We start from the raw sequence: 25678 nt of genomic DNA, 5'->3' as shown, positions 1-25678 counted from the left end.
GGAGTCACTCGGCCCTGCCCTTGTGCTGTGAGGACCCATCAAGAGAGCACCATCTTTGAGGCAGAGAGAGAGGCCCCACCAGACACCAAACGTGCTGGTACCTTGATCTTGGACTTCCCAGTCTCCAGAACTGTGAGCAATACATTTCTGTGATTTATAAATTACCTGGTTAAAGGTATTTTGTTATAGCAGCCTGAACAGAGTAAGACTCCTTCCTCCTTTACAATGGTCTTGGGGCCTATATTAGAATGTCAGTTCACAGAAGAAAAGATTGGGTTTCTTTTCTCATCGATTCAGTGCACAAAATCCAATAAGGGACCACCCACAAAGGGGGATTTAAAAAAGAAAACCTTACAGTTATGCCAAAGGCTGGCATGATTCGGCCCACCTCACCCAGACTGGGAGGCTCAGACAGCGAAATGAAGAAAAGGGGCACCCACCATCAGAGAAGGGGAAGCCAGATTTCGAGAACATTCTACCAGTCACCCAAAGGACAAATTCAGGAAATAAAGAACTGGAGACTTGGAGTAAATGTTTCATTCGTCGTGATGATCAAAAGATAATGGTTAAAACACACACGCAGACCTCATCCCCCCGCTGCAGGGCCCCGCGACACCTCCAGCCCTGCAGCCAGGCCCCACCTGGACTCTGCCCTTCACCCTGAACTTCCACGGCCTGGCCTTTGCCTTCCGTCGGTGCCCGGCCGCTCGATGTCCACGTGGAGATAGATGTGCAAGCAGAGGATGCGGCCCGAGCCTGCGGCGGGCAGTGTCCCATGTCGTGAGTCCTTCCTCGCCCTCTCGCAAACTCTCTCCTTCTCTCCCCTCTCCCACCCCATCACTGTTCCCCAGAAACACATAGGATGGCTTCACCGGTCACTTCTTCACAGGTACAAACACCGACAGCAGAGGAAAAGCCCCCGGCCACCCCCCTCCCCCCAAACCCCAGTACTGGGCGACAGCGGGCGGCGGGCGGGGCTGCGGGCCGGCCCTCACCGGGACGCCTCTTCCTTCAGCTCCTTGTTCTTCCGCACCTCCTCCGCGTGCTTGTCCTGAGAAAGGAGGGAAGGAAAAGGGCAGGTCACCCGAGGCTGCCGGCGGACAAGGGGAGGCCGAGGGGCGGGAGGACCGGGCCGGGAGCTGGTGTCGCAGAGGCCACCCCGGGCCGCAGCCTCTGCCTCCCTCCCCCGAGTCACTCTGGGCTCCGACTGGTCGCCCGGCCTGCCCGCGGGCACCCCACACAGCACGTGCACCTGCCCCTGCTTTTATTTCGTCCCCATCTCCTTCTTACAGTCACCTTCACCCTCTTCCTGAAAGATGAGGACTGCTAAACTGCAAATGGACAGAGGAACTCTTGGAGATGTTGCCCAGCTCCAAAAGGTGGACTTTCTTACACCTGCGGTAAGAGAACCTTCTCTTGCTTCACGGAGTAATGGAGCCAGAGGATGGGATCCACCCTCCACGGCCCCCTGCTGAGGGGCTTGACCACCCACTTCTCCAGTCGGTCCTGGCCTCTTATCTTTAGAGAGGGGCGTGGATGGGAAATTCTTCCACCTCTCCAGTTCTGAAATCTTAGTGTACCCTGCAGGGCTGGGTCATGGTCCGCCAGTTTTCACGGTCTGCCAGTTTCTGTGCATTGCACTCACATCTGGGCCCGCCTAAGATGCTGACTTCCTGTGGGCAGGGACTGTGTCTTTTACTTCTGTGTATTTCCCAGTTCCTACTGCAGCACCTTGCCCATGGCACGTGTTCCCTAAATGTTGTCCCTACCGGAGCCCAGCTTTATCACATTCGGGTGACAGAATCAACCTGGAGTAGACCAATGGAGGCAGTCCAGGTTCCCAGGATGTACCTTAAACTACAAATCTGTCCCTGGAGAGGCCCTAGAACTTTCTATGGCCTGGGAGTGGGGAGCAGTATGTCTAGGGTAGTGGTTTGCAAATTCAGCTATGTATCTTCAGGATCTAGGAAGCCTAGGTGATCCTCAGGCACCACCCCTACAGAACCAGAGTTAATGGTCTGGGGTAGGGCCCAAATATCTGTATTGTTAAACTTTACCCCAGGTGAGTCTGGTAGAGATCACCAGTGACCCACACAGACACTGGCAGAGTGTTGAAGGTGTTGAAGGTATCTCTGGCCTGGCACAGGGCAGAAACCACACCCCTAGCTCTCACCCACCTCCTGCCTCCACCAGTGAGTAAAGGTGAGTGGGTCAGGTCCCAGAGGAACAATGTCCTCTCAAATCTTGCTTCCTTGAGTCCACCTCATCTCCAAAGCTGTTACTCCAGATGCGGACCTTCCTGTTCTCCCCTCCTCTGAATCTACCTCCATTCCCAAGTGAGTTCACTGAGCAAAACCCCAGGCTTCTGGACTCCCCTTCACCTCCAATGGGACATTGCTGATGAAAGGCTGGCAGGACAATTGTGGGCTGGTCTCTCTGGGACAGGTAGTGAAAGAGTCACCTGGACTTGGAGCCAAAAAGCCGGGTTGTCACCCCAGCTCCACTGCTTATCAGCTGTGCAACCCTGGGTAAGTCAGCTGATCTTCTCTGACGTGGTTTCCCCATCTGCAACCAGGACAACACCTGTCCTACTTACCTCGTGGACCTGTTGTGAGGACAGTACTACGATGAAATAAAAGTGTTTTGCAAACTGTCTTTCAACTGCCATATCACGGGTCTAGCCTCAATTATTTGTTTTGGATTTGGCCTAAGAGCCCGTGTTCCATCCTGTCCCAGCCCCAGATTTTTCTTCAAGAGTTTGCTCCAAGTCATCCCACAATAATTGGAGGAGCTTGATGTCAGACCCAAATGGCTTCCCTCCACTGTGGCACTGGATGGAGGCCTCACTGGCCTCTGCAGGATGGAACACCAGAGCACACAACCTGCCTTGTGCTGCCAGGCCCAAGGCCTACACAGCGTTCACATCCCTTATGAAGAAACCAGATCTCTCTAGTAGCTGTTTCCAAGGGCCTATGACTCTAGGTAGATGGGCAGGAGGGAGTGGGGACCACGCTGCTCACCATGGGACGAGGCCACCGATCGGGTCCCGGGAGTCACCGCGCAGCAGGCGGCTCCTGGAAATAAAACACAGAGCTGGAGCTCTCCCAGGAGCTGCAGGAGAAACTGGGGCAGACTTGAGACTCAGGAAATGAGGCCAGCATGTTCTCAGCAGAACAGGCTATAGTTCTGCTGACACGTGGGACCAACCCTAGTCTCTCATGTTCCTCCTATTTAGGTGACACCATTCGGTTTATGAACTAAAGGCAGCGTATTGGAAAGACCTGTGACCCACTCGGACCATGTCAAGAAGTTTGGAGAGAATCATGTTTCCTGCCCAACGGGCAGCTCGGCTCATTATACCCTCGGCTCAGAGCCAAGAGCTCAAGTCAGCATCTTTCATTAAATGGAATCAGTCCATTCAAGAATGAAACCAGGAACACACAACCACTGGCCTATCCCTACTCCCCTGCATGACACAGGCATTCTCTAGGAAGTATAATCTCTAAGAAGTATAATCTCCCCAAGACAGTGAGAAATTGTGATTGTGTAAGTTGCAGAATATCTACCGAGGAAATCCAAAGATTAGTTCATACTTCCTGCCTTTGATTTTCCAAATCATCCCCTTGGAACTCTCTAAAAATCCTGCCTAACAATACTATCCCCATTCCTGCCTAAGGCTGCTTCCTCCCTGAAATGATCTGCAGGTGCACGTGTACTTGCCACGAAAGGCAAGCAGAGTGTCCCAGGAGTCTTCTCTCTCATCCCAGGAGTCTTCTCTCTCATCCGGGACCGCTCACCTTCTCTTGCAGCCGTTCCAGCATGGCGGCAAGGTGGGCCTCCCGGTTCTCCTTATTGGATTCCATCTTCTGGGCCAGTTTTTCCTTTGCCATCTTGATGAAGTTGTTGTTTTCCTCAATGGCTTTTTGGATCACCTCCCGCTCATGTTCTCGTTTCTCTGCTAGGTGTTTCAGGAGCTCGGCTTCCTGGTACTGGGGAAGCACAGAAGAAGAGAGGGGCCCTTCAGGGTGAGCAGGCTGGGGTGTATTTTTACTTACATGGCTTAAAAGCTCCATGCCCAGGACACATGCCTCTCTGAGCCTGGTCATCAACTGGAAGCAAGGACACTTTTCTGGATTCTCCTACCACCTGCAGAGCCTTCCACATTCTTTGACTTTGTTTTCAGCCTTTTTCTAAATATTCTCAGGACTCTTTTTGTCATGGCCATCATTCATTCATTCATTCATTCATTCATTCATTCATTCATTCATTCTCAAATACTAAATGATCTTATACTATATGCCAAGCACGATTCTAGCAACCTGGGGGGAAAAAAAGTCCAGTAGAAATAAAACATACACAGTATAAATAACTGAAACTCAGACTGGCATGTGACATACACCTTAGAGGCAGAGAGGAAGCTCCATAGAAATTCAATGGAGGAGATTATTTTCTGCTTGAAAGATGAAGAAAATCTTATGCCAAGACGGCATCAGATTTGGGCCATGAGAATTAATGGGAAACACAAAAGGCACGCCTTTCTCCCTCTCCACCAGCGAAGAAGCTCTTTCCTTAACTGTGCAACCTTTCCCTGAATCCTTAATATTTGTCATTGTCTCACTGTTGCCACCCTTGGAGGTATGCAGTGCAGTGCCTTATCCCCCAATCAAACTGTAAGCTCCTAGAGACCAGGGGCTTCTACTTCTTTGTTTCTTTCCCTCAACGTGGCTCATTCTCTGCCCTGCACATGGGAGGTGTTGCCTGGATATGTGCAGGTTGATGGTGACCTTGCTGCAGCTCAGGGCCACCCCCTGCATTCAACTCCCCGCACCCCCGCCCCATGCTGAGATGGAGGGAAGAAGGAAAGGCAGCTTTCACCTTCCTTCGCTCCTCAGCGGCCTCTAGTTTCTTCTGGATCTCTTCCAGGGATGGGTCTCGCCGCCTGGGCAGGGAGGCATTGAACTCCGGTACCCCGTCAAAGGAGGGCGGCTTCAGGATGACTTCAAAGGACTGGCCCGAGGTACATTTGTTCAGCTCAATGACTTCCATGTCAGAAATGACACACCAGTTCAGGTCCACCGTGTCTGCTGCAGAAGGCAGAAAAGGGGCTGCTGACCCCCCAGAAGAGCGCATGGGCACCCGGGGAGCATGCACACGTGTGTGCAGACGTGGAGGTGCTGGGGCCCACCACATGCCTGCGCCCAGGGTCTGGCTCAGTCCTGGACACTGGTACATAGGCAAAAATGGGTCTGATGGGGCTGATGGAGTATGTAGCCACAGTGGGGTTGCAGACTCCAGGTGGAGGGGGCCCCCGGGACATGGGATTTCTGATCACAGTGGCCACAATGTTAGCTGTGTTTCATTTCAATTCCACCACCAGCCTCCTCAGTCGTCTGAATGCTTGCTCCAGCTGTCACTGGTGGGGACAGACAGCAGGGCCTTTGCCCTGCCGTGCACGTGCCACGCCTGGCTGTCTCCTACCCCGCTCCCTTCTTTCTCTCCAGTCAGCACTGCCTTCCCGCTGGCTATGATCTTCCCTCCTACACTGTCTCCCACACCAGCCTAAACAGGAGAAACAGTCTCAGTCAGCTGAGCACTTTGTCTGTCACTGCCAGACAAGCCCCTCCCTTCCTTTGAACCCAGAGATGAGGAGTAACCTGTTCCCCAAGCAGCCCTGGGAAGGACGTGGTCATCCAATGCCTCCTGCCAGTGGACCGTCGCTGCCACAGGCCCCACGTGGCACGTCTGTCACAGAGCTGCCTCGCATGGCTACAGGTGGAAAGCTGTCCTCACCTCCGGACTCTCCCAGAACCTTCCCCACCTCCCCTTCGGACACCTGTTGACCGTGGCAACTAGCGATTCACACTGAGTCTCTTTTCTCTAGTCTAGGTGTTCCCCGCAGGTGGAATCTCTGCCTGGGCCACCTCTACATCCTCCACAGCATCGATTTGTTAAACAAAGGAACGAGATGGCACTAAGTTCAAGAGCATCTGGGGAGGGCCTGACTCAGCCCCTCACCCGATGTCCAGTGGCCCAGGCCATGCCCTGTGGCCCAGACCCTCAGTGGTTTCACTGCCTCTGGGAAGGAAATCGGGACATGGGGAGGAGAGTTTCATGAACCTGGGGTGGGAGTTGCTGTCCCTGTGAGCATAGGACCCAGGAGCCCTCCACCCTTACTCTCCTGAGCCTTCACTGACCTTCATATTTGTAGGACGACTTGTTCAGGGGGTCAGCCAGGAAGCAGGAACAGAAGAGGGACACCAGTGGGAGCTCCTTCATCTTCTCTTTGTAGGCTGTGGAAACACCCGGGCAGGTGAAGATGGGGGACACTGCTAGCCTCAGATCCAGCATCCGTGTGAATTTGGGGGCCTGAGCAGCCCAGGGTCCTGGCATCCACAGAGGCACCCAAACCACCCAGACCCATGCCTAGGCCAGGGGCCCAATCCCCTTCGCCCTGGGCCACCTCGTTTAGGATTCCTGTGTGTGATTCCAACCCACCTCTGAAACCTGAGCCTTCCGGAGCACCCAGATGACCCCCACATCTTCCCCCCCAGTACATTTCTCCCCTCATAGCACAGAATCAGAATGTGCTCAGGTAAAGACTTCAACCACTAGTGCCCATCCCCATCCCCCCAAAACTGCACCAGGATATTCCAATTATTTTGCTCTAGGATGCAGGACATCCACAGTCCTGCAACTCAAAGTACTTGGTGGTATTGCCCTGAAGGAAGAGGACAGGCAGGGGACACATTCACCACCTTTCTCTGGTCCTCCCCTCGCTGGTCAGTAGGGTCAGGCTGGGAGCCTGACCCTCCCAGCACAGTGGGTAAGGCTGGGGGAAGGTGTCCACAAAGGCTGGAACATATCTCCACCACCACGTGTTTACCTCCATCTGTGTTTAGGAGGTCCCTGTCAGAGCCACCCTCCCCGGCGTGGGCTCCTGGGGCCAGCACGCCTGGCGTTATGCTCAGCATGCTCAGTTCTCCAAGCTGACCCCCCCCCATGGTTCTCGGCACCCTCCCCTCATTTCTTTTTACACTTTTGAAAACATAAGTAACTGCAAAAGTAATGCACGAGCATTGTAAAAACCTTCGAAACACACAGATGAGCAAAAAGAAGAAAAACTCAGCTGTGATCCCACATGCCACCAAGCTTTGGGGGTATTTCCTGCCAACCTTTTCTTTCTGGGCACCTGTGTGTGTGTGTGTGTGTGTGTGTGTGTGTGTGTGTGTGTGTGTGTGTGTGTGTAGAAATCTCCTGCGCTACGGTGTGCCCCCCCCCCGCCACAGCTTTTGTACTTACCAGCGAGGGTCATGTTTTCTGGGATCTGGTGGCTGAATCCAACTGAATGTCACAGAGTGGGTCTATCAGCAGCTCAGGGCGCTGTCCCAAACCTGAGAAAAAGAGAGTATTCCACTGCTGAAATACTCCTAAAGAAGGTCTCTGTACAGAGAGGAGGGAATGTCAGGGTGCCTCCGATTGGTTTCCACCTCCAGGCCGTGTCCCCCCTCCCCCCAACTCTCATTCCCCAAACACCTGCTCCCTTCCACAGCACGCAGATCAACCCATTTCCAGTCTCAAGCCCACAGAGTAGTAAACGTGGGCTTCTCCAACTGTACCAGTCTAGGGCATTCATCTTTCTCCCTGCACAGCTCGGTGGCCTGGCCCAGAGTGAGGGTGAGGGTGGCAGACATGTCTTCGGTTGGAATCAGCTGGGTGGTGTTAGCAGAATAACTGTGTGACCTCGGCTTCTCCCCACACATATGCTAGACTTCTTCCTAGCCAATTCTGACATGTGGGGAGAGGGAGTTGGACAGAGTATGTTAAAATACCTCTTCACATCCTCTGCCCCTGGAGCTACTGACCTAAGCTCTCTTCGACCCCATTTCAGACAACCCTGGACTCTGAGAAGAGGTAAACGTGAGGGAACGATGCCCTCATGATGTGATTAGTGCATAGACAGAATTTAGCACGTGGGATTATCGTGGGAGCGCAGAGACCAGGCTCCCTACACAGCATGAGACCAGGGATCCAGGAAGGAGCCCTCGGTGTTTGCAGCACCTGAGCTGAGTCGTACGGGATGAGTCAGAATTAGACACGAGATGGCAGGAAGGGCACTCTGCCAAGGGAAGAGCACGGGCAGGATCGGCGTCTCTAGGGATCCATCTCAAGCTTGTTGATGCTGGACCAGAATGTGGGAAGAGAGGTCAGGAGGGAGAAACATGAGAGGCAGGGCAGCACAGAAGGCCACTCTCCAGGACAGTGAGGGCTGGCCAGAGGTGAGGGCCCATCAGGGCCACTTGCTCCTTGGCCGCCCTCAGCAGTCGCTGTGCCAGTAGAAGGTGGCATGTGCCAGCAGCCTCACTGCCTGCATCATCACAAGGCAAAGGGACCCAGAGACCAATGTGGAGCCCCTTTCCTTCCATAATGAGGGCCCCTCTGAGGTTCCCCCAAGCTGGCTGGGGCCTGGCAGGGGAGCCAATGGGAGCAGTGGACTTCACTAGAGCCTTAGAGCTAGACCAGTGTGGCTCAGACACTAATGTCATCTCCATCACTAGCTGTCACTGGTCATTTCGCACATCCAAATCTTGCTTTCCCAGTCTTCACTCTGCACAAAGAGCTGATGTGCAGCATCCAGCAAGAGGAAGTGCTCCGCAGGGGTCAGTTACCCTCCCTCTGCCTTCTGCATCGGGGTGGCTTCCAGGAGCAACACGTCTGCCCCAGAGTCGTTACCCTGGTCCTCACACAGCCCTGCAGGTAAGATTGTCTCCCCCCTTGCAGGTGAGGAAACCAAGGCTCAGGGCTTTATCTGACTTGCTCAGGGTGATGCAGCTAGAAAGCAGGAGCGTGAAGATCTGAACCGAGGTCCTGCTGGCCTGAAAGTGCTCTGCTCTTGTTCTTCCCGTCCTGCGCTTTGGAGCCAGAGGTGCCTGCCATGCCCCTCCCCCATTGCAGGACAATGGGCCTTCTCTCCTTGGAGTCAAGCTGGTCCTGATGGTGCCAGTGTGTCTCTGAACAGGCAGGCAGGCCCGGTGCCCGGCCATGACCTCCTGGTCATGCAGCTCCATCCTGCACAATCTCTGCTCATGATCAGGCTAGTTGACCAGTTGACTGGCAGTGGGAGGAAGCCCCTGCCAGGAGAGGCAGTGGCCTTGGGTTTTCACTGGGTAATGGATCAGAAGGGAGGTCTGAATGGGTGGAGGGGGAGGCAGAGAAGGACACCTGAGAAAGAATAGGGGCTGAGCAGGCGCAGGTGCTTGGAGTCAGGGAACATGGCCCTCAGCCTGAGCTGGAGATGACGGTGAGACCGTACACTCCGGGAGCACTTCACACCCACCTCACCCCGCTGGGTCTGCACATGGACTGGGCTAGGCTGATGAGACAGGCATCATCAGTGTCACTTCTGATGAACAGCCTGGGGCTCAGAGAAGTTAAGATTCTTTGTTGAGGTCACACAGCTCTAAAGTGGCAGAGCTGGGTCTGGGATCCAGGTCTTCCAACTTGTAAGCTCTCCCCTTGTGGGCACAAGGAGGGACTGGATGGTTCCTCTATCATCCTGAGGACAAAGGGAAAGCCAGTCTGGCCTGGGGCACAATTCAGCTTGAAAATATGTTATGAAGCACTTTCTGCATGGAAGATACTTTGCTAGGAGTTTTAGGAACACGAGAAGTTCAGAGAGCCTGGGAAGGAAGACCAGGGCAGAGCACAGGAGGCAACCAGAGGTGGGCAGAGCCGGGCTCAGTCCAGAGACTAGTGACTGAGACCTCTTGGTGCCACAGGGCTGCAGCCTGCATGACTGAAAATGTGTACTCATACAGCATCTACTACGCAACAACCTTTTTCCTTCTAACTTTTACAATAACTTTGTGAGGTGGGAATCACTATCCCTGTTTTATAAGTGAAGAAGTTGAGGCTCAGAGAGGCTAAGTGACAATTACAAGGCTCTTCGGTGTAGTGAGTTGAACAGTATCCCCCCAAAAGATACATCCACATCCTAACCCCCCACAATTTGTGAATGTGACCTTATTTGGGAAAAGGATCTTTGTGGTTGTAATTAAGGATCTCAAGATAAGATCACCCAGGTTACCCAAGTGGTTCTTAAATCTAATGGCCAGTGTCCCTGGACACACTGAGAGAAGAGAAGGTGTGTGGAGAGGAAGGCAAACAGTGAGGGAGGCAGCCACAAGCCAAGGAACACCCGGGGCCACCAGAAGCTGGATGAGGTAAGGCAGGACCCTCCCCCAGAGTCTCTGGCTGAATGAAGCCCGCTGCCCCCTTGGTGTTGGACTTCTAGCACCCGGCTTTGTGGTCACATGTGATGGTGACTCTAGGAAGCTAATGCCCTCAGTAAAGCCACAGAACGACGATTCTTTCATGATATCTCAGCTACCAGCATTTACATGTGGTCTGACTACATGCACCTGCCGGTACATGGGCCCCTACAAATCCTCCCACCAACAGTCACATCATGTCTACTGCCTTCAAGACAAAAAGATACTGCTGCCCCTGGAACATTCTGAACAGGGATGCAGAAGAGATGGAGGGTGGGGAGGCAAGGCCCTTCTGGCAGGCACAGCAATGTACAGGGGTCCTAAGTCACTGGTGTCAGCCACAGCAGGAAGCCCGACTTTATCCCTGATCAACCTGTGGCATCAGTGTACGGTGGCGCCTGCCACCTCCACCTCCCCAGCATTCGGCCTGGTTGGGTTGTGGAGTCTGTTAAATGGCCATGGGCGTTCTGTCATGCCACAGCAAAACATGGCCTGCAGTGGAGTGGGGGCCACCAGGCCTTTCTTGGGACTGCCAGAGAGAGGCAGAAAGGTGTTACTGCCCAAGGTCAGAGAAGACAGAATGCCAGTAATTCATGTAGGCAGGATGAAGATTAAGAGACAACAGAGGCCAGAGTAGGCATGAGGCCACTCACAAGCCCAGGCCCGTCATAAGAGAGTCTATCCAAGACATCAGAGTATCATAAGGCAAAACTCAGTGCTAGCATAAACCTCTGGCCCATCCAGAGTCAGAAGCCAATCCTAGTCCTGGGTAGTCTCTAAGGAAGACCAGGAAACTGACTACATCCAGCAGTAGCAAAGATCAAAGAAGCCCCCACCTGCAGGTCAACGTGACATGGTCACTCAGCCAATAACCACATATCCAGAGCTAGAGCTCAGGGTGGCGGCCTCCAGGCTCCTGCCCAGTGCTTGCTCCTGAGTACTTTTGATGCACACAGGCTGGCTGGTCAAGAGGCAGGGCCTCCCTGGGCAGCTCAGTCTCTGTGCTGTCAGGGATTGACCCAGCACAGCAGGTGGTGAGAGGATTCGGGCTTCAGATGGCAAAGGTGTGAGCACAGCCTTATCCCAGATTGTCATGGGATCACTGTGCAATTTAGGTTCTGCAATGCCTGTCACCTTGCAATGGCTTTGGAATTTGGCTGTGTGCCAGGGGTGTGGACTGGGTTTATTACGAAACACTCTGCATGCAGAATGCACCAGGTCTGAATGCTGGAACAGAAACAGGAATATCACAGAGACCTCCAGACCAGTGAAGGAGTCTGTACTTTATATCCTATTTAGTAGGAAGCCATTGCCATCTTCTGAAGGAGGGGAGAAGGGAATGGGATGCTGATGATAATAGCAATAATAATCGCTACCTCTTCTTGACTTCTTTGTACGAGGAGAATCACAGACATCTCAATTTATTCTCAGTTTCTTTGATAATGAGGAAATTGAAGCTCAGGAGTTGGGTAAATTACACCCAACTCCTGAGTCACATGGGCTGGCAGGGACAGAGCTGGGATTTAAGTCCACATGTGTTTCATCCTGAAGCTCTGTCTCTAGGTCCTAGCAGTGCAGAAAGACTCATCTGGCAGCATCAGCATGGGGAAAAGATTAGGAGGGGAAGGCTGGCAACCAAGGAGGAGTCTACAGACAAAGTGTTGGAGACCTGCCTAGACTAAGTGGGGTTATTTGCCTCATGTTCCCCAATTACAAACTGACCGGTATGTTTCCCCAAGCTCCATCATCTAAGCATCTGTGTATGGAAAAGAAAGTCATCACATCTTCTCGTTGATGGATGTGGTAGCATAGTTGGTAAAATGAATTGGTGAGTGATGACCCCACCAAGCAGAGAGCCAACCATAAAGAGATCAGACACAGAATGTGTACGTTTTGGTTGGGGGTGGGTGTGGCTGACAGTGGCGTTGTAGAGTCAAGGCTATTGACTGAGGAGAGACCTCATGGGGGGACTGTGGAGAAAGAGAAAAAGATCCTGAAGTGAAGCAGTGGAGCCCCCAGTTACCCCTAGAATATCAGAAAGTCAGAGATGAAGGGAAGGAGAAATCACAAGCCAGTGGTTCTCAACCAGGCGCAGTCACTCCTGCGAAACACATGGGACCTTTTGATGATCACTAGACTGCTACAGGCATTTAGTGAGCAGGAGCTGAGTAAGCTAAACGTCCTGCACTGCACACAACAATCCCACCCCATTAACAGTTGTCCCTTCCAAAATGCCAACACCTTCCTCCCTGGGGACCGGAGATCCTGAGGTCGCACAGCGAGTTGCTGCCAGAGTCCCAGCCTCTGGATTCCAACATCAACACCCTTCCCTTTATACTGATCCCTTCCTCTCTGTGAACACCAGCCTGGATGGGAGGGACGAGGGAACAGCCCACTCTGGTGGGGGTCACCAGAGCAGCTTCCAGTGCAAAGATGGGTATGCAGAAGGGATGCCATGGCGCGGCCTTTCTATGGGCCCCACGCTCTTAGGCTGGCTTTCCATAATACAGCTAATGCTCAGAGAGCAGACAGAGAGGAGTGCCAGCTCCCAGCTGCCACGTGGCCACCTACTGAGTGCACCCCTGATCTCCTCGGGTGCCCCTGACTACCCACAGGACAGATGGAGCAAGTATTTATTGGTCAGTGTAAGAAACACCCAGATGATGCTCTCAGGATGTGTCAGATCCCAGGTGGACTATTTTAGAGGGATAAGCAGCTTACGCATGTCCAAGTGGTTTAAATAGCGTTGTGTCTGGCAAGGGTTTTTAGGAGATAAATACAGGAACTGTGGCACAGAATCGGGATGAGTACGTCATGGGTGTGGGAGCAATTAATTCTGACCCAGGTCCTCTAGCCACCAGCAGTACAGGAAGGTGGCTCTTTAGGTCTGCGCACCATGGTCAGTCTTTAAAGGCACAGTTGAAAATATATGTTTACCTGAAATAAAGCTGCATGAGCTACCTAAATGTCACATGTCTTTGCTTTTAGCTAGAATCATGTCATCTCAGAACAGTATCCCTGGTTACTTCATGCTGATCAGAAGGCTCTGATTGGCAGCCATGTGCCTTACTGGGGTTTAAAAATCAAAAGGAGATAAATTATTTTTTCATCAATGTGATTTTCATTCTTTCCACAATATTTATTGAGTATTGAACTCTGTGCCAAGCACTCTACCAGGTCCTAGAATAACCACAGTTGTTTCTGTTAGTGGAAAAGTGAAACAGATCCCTGGATGGGAATCTAGAGCCATGGTGCATTTGGAAGTTCTGCAGGTGCTCTGCAGGCTCCGGCACAATCTTCTGCAGTAATGGGGACCATGTCACAGAGGGAGGAGGAATGGGTGTTACTGGAGCACAGACCAAGAAGAGGCTGGTGAGACAACCAGAGAGGAATTGGGCAAAACAGAACATGGGGGCACTGGCAGTTTCTAATTGGCCCTTAGCTTTGTTTTCAAGGGCTTCAAGATGAAGAGATGGTGGGGACCATGGTCAAGGGAAACTACCAGAGAGTACCTAATAGGCTTAGCTGTGCTTCTAGGACATAAGCACCTGTTGGCAAAAGCAGAACTCGGAAGGCGTAAGTCTGAGGAGTCCCTTGTAGCACTAACTGCAGTGCTGAGAGTCAAGGCAAAGAAGGAAAATTAAGGCTGGAAAATTGACAGCCCCAAATAATCCACAGTGATGGGACTTTCTGGGCTATTTTTACCTCCAGTTCAATATATACAGAAGAATCAGCATGTCAGAAGTCAAGTTCAGCAGTGTGGACTCCCATTCAGTGTTGCTGGACGGAGTGTGAGGTCCTGGGGCCAAGAGCACTTGGAAGCCTCAGCACATAGAGCAAGTCCTTGTAATCTGGCTCCTAATAGCAGCATGAATATTTTGTAGTGCCCCACAGTGTACCAGACACTTTCAAGTGCATATGTGTGCATATATGCATTTTATATATAATGCTTTAATTACAAACATATCTATGTGATAGAGAAAAGAAAATAAATCTCTGTACTCATGTACTTACACTACCAGTGTTTCCTTCTAGGTTCCCCGCCCCCACCTTATGTCTATTATTTTTACATAGTTGTAATCAGGGCATATACATTTTGTCATTCCATTCTCCCCAAATCCTAAAAAATATATACTATTGTGCCCATTTAACAGATAATCAATTTAGGTAAGTGATTTGATTTGCCCAATGTCATACAGGTAGAAAATGATGAAGATGCAATTTGAGCCAAAGTCTTCTTGTACCAAAGCTCGTGCTGTTCCTGATCAAGTTCCACACTATTTCCTCATACCCGAGGCCACCCTAACACATAAGCAGGACAGATGATTGTTGGTGGCATGTGCTTGAAGGGTAGACAAACGCTTGCCTTCCCCAAATCTGCCCCCTGCCATGAGTGGCTTCCGTGCTTAAAATTCTCACCATTAAGCTCTCCTTCAGGTCAGGCATTGCCTCAGAAAGTCCATGTTACAATGCACACACCTGACCTATGAAGTGTGATACATTAGACATTTTCATATCAGCAGAGGAGAAACAATAGAATGTGTGGAAGTTTCCAGAGGGTCAAGCTCTCTGCCCATTCTGCAGCCCCAGAGATGGAAGATCTTTAGATATCCTGTCCCAGAGATGGAAGGAGCCATGGAGGTCTCCAGCATTTTCATTTCCCGCCTCTTTTCAGAGGAGCAGACAGAGGGCCCAAGCAGCCCAGTGCCTTGCCTGCGGTTTGGGAGGAGGAGCAGGGCCAGGCTTCTGGTCCACACTTAACTACACCGCAAGGGGCCCCTTATCTCTTGCAACATTGCTCTTGTTTGCTCTGAGCTTTCATTCTTCTCCAATGCTTTGTAAGTCTTACATATTGTTTTTAATTTTAGCTTTAAGTAAGAATCATTTGTATCTGTATTTCACTGCATGAAGAATGAAACAGTATCTCATGATTTTCTTTGTGTGAGATGAGAGAGTTAGCAAAATTTTACTTCCTCTCTCTACAAACCTTCTGGTTTTGTCAGAATAATCTGGATTTTCAGTTCTAAATGATCATTATTAATTCTTTTAACACTATTCCTTCAACAAATATTTATTGAGGGCCTACTATATAAGGTACTAGGGACACAGTGACGACCTTAACAAATGTATTCCCTAACCTCAAGATATCTGACATTTGCATCCAGCTTTATAAATATATTTATCATAATTAGACAATAATTCTAAATTCTAGTGTTTTCTAAACTATGCCATTACACTAAGTGAATCACTTTGCAGTATATGCATGTATTAAAACAACACACTGTACTCTACAATATGTACAAGTAAATGTTAAAATTTTTGAATAAAATAAATTCTAGTGCTTTCTTTGTTCTTGACCATTATCAATACCATGTCCTTTTTGTACTTGAGTTCTTTAATTTGATCAATTTTTGGCTAGCTAGAATACTTCTTGGAGTAAATTTTTCCCAGGAAGGGCTCATAATATGTTTCTCGAGTCCTTATGGATCTGGTCTGGTGGCAGGTGCAGTGATAGACAGCCCTGTCCCAGGATCAATAGTCAAGTGGTGTTTGTGCTGGGTGGGGACAGAGCCTGCCTTAGAGGTGCTACTCCCTCTCCACCTGTTACCACATACTTGGTTTGAACTTTCCTCCCTGCCTGGTCTGGATTTCTGGGCACAAACTCCCAAATGATCCACGAGACTCTGCAGTCTTTCCATCCCCCTCCCCCATGGGGTCTTTCATCCTAGAATCTGTGCTCAGCTCCTTTCTCTTGATTCGCATTCTCCTGTTTGTTCTCTGAACTCACGGGTCACCTGTGCCCTGTCATAAATCAGGCCAACCACCCCCGGGCTCCCGCCCCTTCTGATCTGTCCTGTTCTCCTGCCTCCCACTGCCCACCTCTGACAGCAGGACCCTAAGGGGTGGACACACAGCTCTCAGTTCTAATTGAAGGAAAAGACCAGGGAACACTAGGCTTTGGTGGGGTAGAAGGACAGGTGTGCATATGTGTGTGTGCGGGGCATGGGGTGGTAGTGTACGCATGTGTGTGGGAGGGTGTGCGTGTGTACAGAGGGGGAGGGTAAGCTTGTATCCATGTGTCGCCCTGTCTTCCTAATGAGACTAGAAATGCAAAAACCTGGGGCCAAGCCCGTGGCGCACTTGGGAGAGATCCTATATGGGAATGGCCGGTGCACTCACTGGCTGAGTGCTGGGCACAAAAAAGACAAAAAAAAAAAAAAAAAAAAAAAAGAAATGCAAAAACCTGCAAAAATGCTTTTAAAAAGTGGCAGGGGGGATTTTTTGGTCCCCACCTCTCCCCAAAGAAAAGCAGAAAAAGCAACTTGCCCCAGACTATCACATCTCTGAATATAGCAAGTGCCAATTTAACAAGCAAACCAAATAATACATGATACATGTTTATGTCTCAAGCTAAAAAAAATAAACAAAATTGTTCCCTAAAGAGCATTATAAAAATTACAATTGCATGTTGTATAATTCCCCTAAATTTCTATGCCCCCCTCCCACAAAAACAGTCCCAATTCTCCTCCCATGACTTCAAAATCTCTGGGAGTCTTCGGGTTACGAGGAAACAATATAAAGACGTCAAAGGGAGCATGGGAAGAGGATCTCAGGGGTTCTGGAAAAATTAAGCCTTTCTTTGGTTATGATCTTATTAATTAAATATCCTATTATCTAAAGTCAAGAACACATAAGATTGGAACTTTTCCATTCTTTCTATATGGTTGGTTTAACGTAGACACTATCTCCTCCTTTCTTTATTTCTCTTACCTTCCTTATTATCTTTGTCCTGTATCCTTCTTTTCCTGTTCAACTACCTTATTCTCTGGGCCTCTGTTTGCTAATCTTTGTTGCTCTATTTTAAACTTTATCAACCAGCCTGCCTTCTCTTACCTTCCTCTTACAGGGCAAAAGTGCCTAGTCAAATGAGAGAAGGCAACCAGTCTCACTTGGCCATTGGATTTCCTTTATTGAACCAAAATGGAATCAAGATATTAAGCACCCATCCAAGCCAAACTTCAGGACACACCCTCCACCCCGCCACCAATAGTACCTATGTCTGTTCCACAACCTGCTCAGGGTGAACAATATTAGACCAAACTTCTCTCTCTTTGATGAATCTTTTAGAACAAAGTATCTGCCTAAAGAAACATAGTTTCCCACTTACAACAATACTGGGATTTAATTGTAACTTTGAGGCACTTATTTTGAGTCTGGTAATGGGAGCACACAGTCAAGAACATGGGTGAACCTTGGGGACATGATGCTAAGTGAAATAAGCCAGTCACAAAAGGACAAATACTGTAAGACTCCACTTATATGAGGTGCCTAGATGAGTCAAATTCAGGCCCAGAAAGTAGAATGGGGGCTGCCAGGGGCTGGGAGAGGGAGGATGGGGAGCTGGTATTTAGTTGGTGGAGAGTTTCAATTTCACAGTTGAGAGGAATTCTGAAATTGGAGGCACAACAATGTGCATCTTGATACCACTGAAGTGTATGCTTAAAATAGTTAAGATGGAAATTTTTATCACAATTGAAGTTTTTTAAAAAGTTCACAATCTAGTGAGAGTTTTCCATAGGATTCTAGTCTTAAGGTTAGAAGAGGTAATTAGAAGTCACTTAGCCCAATGTTTCTCAAACCTTTTTGACTGGAACCCACAATAAGAACTACATTTTATATCATGATCCAGTACGCACATGTCATCACACAGACACATACATACATATGCAGTTACTGATACATACACATATATACATATGTACATATAAATATACATACATCTGAAAATTATAACTTAAAAAAGGTACAGGAAACAAACATTATTTAACCCATTTTATGAGGTATTTTCTGATATTTTTCTACTCTGTCTTATCCCATTTTATTAAAACAAACTACCAGTTATAATCCACAAAACTGATTTCACAACCTACTAATGGGTCTCAGTCTGCAGACTGAACAACACTAACCTAGACCAACCTCTAACACAATGCAAAAATCCCATAGCTCGCCTGCTGGGTGGTCATCAGCTTCTTCTCGAATGCCTTCACTGACAGGAAGCTCACTCCCTACAAAACAACATGCTCTACAGTGGACCCATGTAGCAGCTAAAGATCCTTGCTCACTCCAGAGCTGTTCCAGCTGTGGCCTGGGTACAGCTGATGATCCAAGAGGTTTGGGATGAGCTGACAGGTGCTCTGCAGCTTTCAGAAGGGGTGAAAGCGCAGTTCCTAGCAGCAAGGCGGGGGCTTGGGTGAGCAAGAGGACAGGGCAGTGCTGCTGGGAGACTCTGGCTCCCCTCTGTGGGGCTGTTGATCAGACCTTTCCTCCTCTGCCTCCTCACTGCTCCAGCACTGTGATTATTTCCTCAGTGGAACGATGATCTCATTCCCCCTGGCACCTGCCTGTGGGAGAGGTTTCCTCCCCCTAGAGGGGGCCTGAGCCTCCTGTTGAGACAGATTCCCCCACATTCCCTCTCAAACCCCCATCCACCCCTCAGAGCTCCCACAGGCCACCTCTGGCCATCCCCATCTAGAATTCCCTTGGTTTGAGACATGGGGGTATCCCTTCCAGGGATAGCTCAGACAAGGGCTGCCTGAGCATTTCTGACCGCCCCGCTAAGGCAGCCTGGAGACCTGCTGGTGTTCAGGACAATGAGACTCCTGCACACCTGCTTGTATCTTCCTGGGAAAAATAAAACAAAGAGCACCACCACGTGGGGATAGAGCTGGCCACTGGACATCACACCCCTGGGTCCTGGGATGAGAAAAGGACTATGCCTGAACTCCTGGTGAGGGCAGTGGGCTGAGTGAGAAGGGGCCTGGCCTCGTCCACCATCAAGGACCAGGGTGTGGCAGTTCTGTGCTCCTGCAGTTTCAGCTTTAGAGCCAACTGCCCAGCCAGGTACGATCAGGTTGACCTCAGGGTGGGGCGGGGCAAAGAAGAGGTGATGATCTCATTGCATCCTTAGAACCAAGACAGAAAAAGTAACCCGTGCAGACACAGAGGAGAAAGAAAGACGGATGAAGAAAATGGGAGAGCCGAGAAGAGCTATGTCTGAGGAAGAAAACGTCCAGCACAGATTGAAAGGGGGTCTTCAGGCCAGAGCCAGCTCTGGGGAAGCCTGACTCTCAACAAAACCTTCCTCCCTCAGCCACAAAAATTTTTATGCAGAAATAACTCACTAGGGACATCTGACCACCCCGCCCATCTTCTCTCCTGAGCTCTGGAATGACAGTAACGCCTGGAGCCCCCCCCCCCCCCCCCCCCCGCCATGGGCCATTCTTTTTGCCTATTTCCCCCAGGGACTGACAAAGTTTAATTGATTGATTGACATCAAAGGCGACATGCTGGGTGCCAAACCCCTTGCCTGTTCCTTATGCAGCGACTGTTTTCTTTTTTTGGTTGGAAGAGCCTGGAATATTTGCATTTCGTTTGCACTTACCTGCGGTGGGCCGGTGGCAAGCGAGCGCTCTCCTGCTCACTCCTCAATTAGTGGTACCCGGGGCTTCTCTGAGCATCAGCGCCGGGGCTGGCTCTGGCCATGACATCACCTCCCAGCCTCGTGATTGGCCAGCAGCGGGTTGCTTGGCAATTGGACGGTCTCCGCGGGTGGAGCGGGGATTGCCTGAGTGAGTAACTCTTCGCACACCAGGGAGGGGACGGTGATGTCAGACAAAGAGCCCGCCGCCTGCGGAGCTGGGGGCCTGGAGGGCGAGGGCGGCCAGCGAGAGAGAAAAGGAGGGAGTGGTACGGGGAGGGTGGGGTGAAGGCACGGCTCGCCAGCTGGGGGAATGATGAATGATGTCGAGGATCTTTAGCTCTTTCAAATCTGGGGGTGGGAGAATATGGAGTCTGGAGGAGAAACAAGAAAAAGCAGATGAACCTTAAAAATAGCTTTCCGGAGGGCATGGTGCCTGTTTCCAGCTCTGTCCGAAGGGCTGGGGGGTTGAAGGGTGGCTCAGAAGGCAGGGAGGGGCTGCAGACCTCCAGGCTTGGAGCTGGGCAGGCCTCTGCACAGGGGTCTCAGCAGAGCAAGGCTCCCTTCTGGCCGCCCTCACAAAGGTGTGGGCCACATCTCTACTGTGGCATTTGGCCAGCACTGGTGGGTCCTCACAGCCCACCCAGCCCACCTGGGCCTTCTAGAGGGAGCCACAGGTAGGAGCATGGACTGGTCATCACCCTGGTGCTTTTCTAAACATGGTGGAATCCTGAGGGAAGGTGACAGGTCATCGAGGGTGGCTTCTTTACTTCCCTCAGGCAATGGGGGGAGCTTCTGCCACAACCATCACAGGCTGCTCAACCTTGGCCAGTCAGCTGAGGAGCAGGGGGAGGCAGCTGAGGGCGAGACCCTTCCTCCCTGACGCCACCCTGGGTTAGTGTCCCTCCCTGTGATCACCATCTCTGTGCTCCACTGCCCCCGCTCACTCCTGTTTCCTGGGGGAGGGGTAATTTTTAAATTTTTAAAATTATAGTAAAACATGCATAACATAAAATTTACGATTTTAAGCATTTCTGAGTATACGGTTCAGTGGCAGCAGGTATGTTCACAGTGTCGTGCCGCCATCCCCACCATCCATCTCTAGCACGTTTTCATCTTGCAAACCTCAACTCAGTACCTATTAAATACCAATTCCTCTTCCCCAACGTCTATTCTTCTCTATGAATGTGCCCATTCTAGGTGCCTCACGTAAGGGGAATCCTGCAGTATCTGTCCTCTTGTGTCTGGCATAACGTCCTCCAGGCTCACCCGTGCCGTAGCGTGTGACAGGATTCCATCGCCTCGCCCTTTTTAAGAAGGGTTTGTCCAACCCTCTGACCACACCCCTGTTGACTGAGAACACAGATAATGACAGAAAATCACCTTGAATTCAGCCCATGCGTTGGGACTATTTTTTAAAACTGCAAGGGCATCAGCGAGCATCTGGAACCCTTAGCTGACGCGTGTGGAAGACGTCGTGTGTTCACTGTGCCGACCAAGCAGGAGAGCAGGCAGCTTTCAGGTCCTGGTGCTCACCTGGACCTGCACCCCACAACTGTGTCCACTGGCTGATGTCTCCCTGCCCAGCTCCAATGTCGGTCTCCAGGGGGTCCCCACATGCATCTCCCGTTTCCCATCAGGAGGGAAAGGCACCAGGTAGGCTGTCCGCCCCTGGCCAGGCACACCTAGAGATGGCTCAGAATAACAAATGACCCCTGACAGCCTCTGGGGTTTCCAAAGCACACGCGCACTGGTCTCTGGTGCAAACCCCTCGGCAGTGCCACAGTGGCATTGGGACCATTGCCGGTCTTCACAATCACATTCAGTGAGTGTCTCTAAACGACATGCTTATCATGCAGGCCTCGTGCCACTGACCCAGACCCTTGAGCCCCAAGCAGGCCCATCTCAGAGGGAATCAGAGAGGGCTCCCTCCACATATGGAGACAATAGAGACCGCACTGCATACTAGGCTGGAATCCAGAATCCAAGCAAACCCAAAACATGTGGCTCTCCTGGCTGGTGAGGTAGCATCTCTCCCCTCCCCCAGCCTCCCTTCGCTCCGAGCCCTGAGAAGTCTGAGACTACAGGAATCTGCTGGCTCTGGAAAGTGAGGGAGGGGGAGAGGGGCAGTGGGTTGCCATGGTGATGGCAGCCAATCAGAGGCCTTCAGCTACTAGGGGAGGAGACTGCTTGGTCTGTGTCCCCTTAACTGACCCTGGAGCAGGATGGGGTTGGGACAGGGGTGGGGGTGAAGGGGGACAGGACAGCATTACCCAAGAGCAGAGACTAAGGTGGGGGAGAAGGGAAATGGGGAAGGTGACTCCATTTCTAGAATTATCCAGCTACTATTTGAGTACTGGGCTGTGATGGGCAAACACACACACACATACATACACACACACACACGCACACATGCACACACGCGCACACACACGATCTGTAAATCTTACAGCTGCCCACCCATTTATAAAAGAAACAGACTCAGACAGGAAAGACAACCAGCAAACAGCTTGGCTGTTCAATGGTGATGCCTAGATTTGAACTTTGGGGGGAGGAGGAAAGTCATATGGAGAAGACAGGCAGGCCTCAAGACCTCCTGGATGGGGCAGTCCTAGGGGCTTCCCTGAGGCCATATAAAGCAATATGGTCACAAAATGGGAAAAGAAACAGTTGTTATAGGAAAATGTGCCAAGCATCAAGTCCAAATGGGGGTGAGGAGAGACTGAAACCAGAAAATAAACCTGCAACGTCAAAGCTAGGAGGTTCAGAGGGGTAAGGTTCAGGGAACAGACAAGGGAGAGGGCTGGTGACCACTGGGTCCTCATCCCTTGATGTCAATGCCCCTGTGAGCCTCACTGAGAAAGGTGGGTGTATTAATCTGTTTCTGTTACATATAACAGAAATACCTGAACCGGGTAATTTATAAGAAAACAAAATGTATTGCTTACAGTTTCTGAGGCTGGGAAGTCCACAGTGAAGGAAACACATCTGATGAGGGTCTTGGTGGTGGCAGCTCAGTGGTCTCACATGGCAGAAAGCAGAGCAGAGACTAACCTCTCATGTGCTCTCCTTTTAAAGTCCTCAGAACCACACCCCTGACCGCTATTATTAATCCATTCATTACGGCATGGTCCTACAGTCTAATCACCTCTTCAAGGTCCCACCTTTCAGTGACCATAATAGGATTCCCCACTCTTAACAGTTACAGTGGGAATTAAGCTTCTAATACACGGACTTAGGGGAACACAAGTCAATCAACCCACAGCAGTGGGTGACCCGAGGCTGTCTCTGGACCTGCGGAGTCAGCTTTGGGTCAGGCCAGTTGACTGTGATCAGTCCACCTAAATGCAGCTGCTGGACATTAGTCAAAGGCATGTCAGGCCCACAGTGCACAGATCAGCAATACTGCCTCTGGGATGCCCCCTCTCACAGCTCAGGCTAAACTACAGCCTCACACTTGGATGGACAGGTGTGTCCACCCCCTGAATCCTCACATGTGGCCAGGCTGTGCTGTGGGGACCCGATTCATTTGTGTCTGCCCAGGAATCCAAGGGCAGCCACTGCTCAGTGACTTGACTCACCATATATAAACTCACACAACTCCTGGGGGACAAAGGAGAGGCCCTGGCCCCAAGGGGCCCCTGCCCTTCACAGAGGCAGTTGTACTGGAGAACCAACCGAGAGGGCACCCTCGTGGAGCCTCTGACCTCTTTCCAACCCTCAGGAAACATGGTCCCAGCCTCACAAGGGAAATCAGAGTATCTGATCAATGCATGTATATCTGTTTTGCTCTCACTGATGTGGTTTGTAAAAACTATAGAACATAAAGGGGCATTAATTTTCTGCCTTTATTTTAGGAGGAGACTAAAGTTTGGGGGATTTTCTTCTGTAGAATTTGTTGAACTGAACATTGTCAGATATTTGCTTAAAACAAAAACACGTATGCACTAGATCATTTGTTTTTTTTAATGTGAATGCTATTATTTCACTTGAAGAATAGTCATCTTGACTCATGTGCTCCGTGAAACCAGCGACTTAGATTTTCTTTCAACCAAATGGAGCACAAATAAACTCAGCCAATTTGAATTTAAGCAATGCCGGATTACCAGAGCTCATTTGTTTATGTTGATGATTAGATTCGTAAATTGTAATGGTGGTTAATGTTTTTAACAGCAACATATGATGTTTATAAAAGCAACATGCATCAAGTGAGATGAAATCTGTAAGTCAATTAGAACAGTGTTTGGCACAAAGCACGTGCTCAATAAACGTTAGCTGTTATTATGATGGTCGTTAAATACAAAAGCAACTACCCATGAGGCAGGTTTACAAGTAATGGAAACCCATTCCAAACTTGCTAAAAAAGAGAGAGAATGTATACTAAAACTTAACAGTAAAAAATTTGAAAACACACAATCCAGTTAGAAAATGGACAAAAGATGTGAAGAGACATGTCATCAACGATAGACGAGGGTACGTCAAAAAGTTCATGGAAAAATTGGTAGAGGGCCACAAACAAGTGTTTGCATTGTGTAATGATAAAATAAAATGAAAAGAAAAAAACAAAACTAAAAATAAATAAATAAAAGCCTAATTTCCCAGTAAAAAAAAAAAAAAGACATTTCTGAAACTTGAAAAGTGATTTGAAAAATTTTAAGTCAAGCTGACCTTTCTCAAAAAAAAAAAAAAATGTTAGAAAATTTGAGAGAGCGCAAAAAAGACACTATGAATGTTGCCATGGACTTTTTGAAGTACCCTCCTACAGACAGCAAATATACACATGAAAAGCTATTCAACATTACTAGCCATTAGCAAAATGCACTTAGAGACCACAATGAGATATCACTGTTCACCTATTAAAACTGCTAAAATTAAGACAAACAAACAAACAAACAAAAAACACATAAAAACAGTGATGACATCAAATGCCGGTGTGAATGCAGAAAAACTAGGTCTCTCACACACCGCTGGTGGGAATGTAAGATGGCACAGCTAGGGAAAATAGTGTAGGTTTCTTAAAAAAAAAACTCAACATACACTTATCGGAAGACCAAGCAATTGAACTCCTGGGCGATATTCCCAGAGATATAAAACCTTATATTCACACAAAAACCAGTACACAAATGTTCGTGGAAGTTTTATTCATAATAGCTCAAAACTGGAGACAACAAAAATATCCCTCAGCAGGTGAACGAATAAGCACACAGTGGTGTCTCCTGCCATGGAGCACTGCTCAGCAGTAAAAGGAAAAACTATTGATGCACACAGCACCTTGAATAGATCTCAAGGGAATTATGCTGAGGAAAAAAAAGCCAGTCTCAAAAGGTCACAAACTGTATGATTCCATTTATAGAATACTCACAAAATGACAAGATTATAGAAATGGAAAACAAATTGGTGGCTGCCAGAGGTTAGGAATGGGGGAGTGTACTAGTCCATTTCTGTTGCTCAAAACAAATAGCCTAAAACTGGGTGATTTACAAATAAAACGAAACTGATTGCTTACAGTTTCAAAGGCTGGGAAGTCCACAGTTCTGGGAACACATCTGGTGAGGGTCTTGGTGGTGGCGACAGTGACAACAGAGTATCACAATGCAAAAATGGTGGAGCAGAGAGAGCAGAGACTAACCTCTCACATGCTCTTCTTTTAAAGCCCTCAGAACCATGCCCATGACCACCATTATTAATCCATTCACTACTGCATGGTCCTACAATCTAATCAGCTATTTGAGGCTCCATAATAGGACTTTCAACTACCATAATAGGACTTCCCACCCTCTTAACAGTCACAGTGGTGGCCATGTTTCTAATATATAAAACTTGGGGGACACAATTCAAGCTTCAGGGAGTTGTGGGGGCTGGGGGGACATGTCAATCCACTACAGGGAGGGGGTGATCACTGTAAAGGGGTAGCAGAAACAAAATCTTTGTG

General features: G+C 49.6%; 1 protein-coding gene across 4 annotated transcripts; it reads right to left on the bottom strand.

The window, feature by feature from the left end:
* Window positions 1-528: 528 nt before the first annotated feature.
* STMN4 (stathmin 4) lies at window positions 529-19769 on the bottom strand. 4 transcript variants are annotated; one of them, XM_063086531.1, is made up of 7 exons: window positions 19711-19769; window positions 7300-7391; window positions 6195-6290; window positions 4876-5084; window positions 3798-3989; window positions 3021-3074; window positions 529-1051 (listed from the first exon to the last, which is right to left on the bottom strand). In XM_063086531.1, exons 2-6 carry the CDS (start codon window positions 7310-7312, stop codon window positions 3054-3056), a joined length of 531 nt encoding a protein of 176 aa, XP_062942601.1. In that variant the 5' UTR covers window positions 7313-7391; window positions 19711-19769; the 3' UTR covers window positions 529-1051; window positions 3021-3053. The 4 variants fall into 4 exon arrangements, with proteins under 4 accessions (XP_062942601.1, XP_062942602.1, XP_062942599.1 ...); XM_063086532.1 differs by having other exon boundaries at window positions 4876-5081; XM_063086529.1 differs by lacking the exon at window positions 3021-3074.
* Window positions 19770-25678: the final 5909 nt, after the last annotated feature.

Source organism: Cynocephalus volans, chromosome 2 (assembly GCF_027409185.1).
Source record: "Cynocephalus volans isolate mCynVol1 chromosome 2, mCynVol1.pri, whole genome shotgun sequence".
Classification (NCBI taxonomy): domain Eukaryota; kingdom Metazoa; phylum Chordata; class Mammalia; order Dermoptera; family Cynocephalidae; genus Cynocephalus; species Cynocephalus volans.
The sequence above is the reverse complement of the archived record's forward strand: the minus strand, read 5'-3'. Positions and strand labels throughout refer to the sequence as shown.

Bases quoted from the DNA above. Each gene is read 5' to 3' on its own strand.
- STMN4 (XM_063086529.1), bottom strand. The intron at 3,990-4,875 runs GTGAAAGCTGCC...GTGCTTCCCCAG, and splicing joins CCGCTGAGGAGCGAAGGAAG to TACCAGGAAGCCGAGCTCCT. The intron at 1,052-3,797 runs GTGAGCGGTCCC...CTCCTTTCTCAG, and splicing joins TGGAACGGCTGCAAGAGAAG to GACAAGCACGCGGAGGAGGT.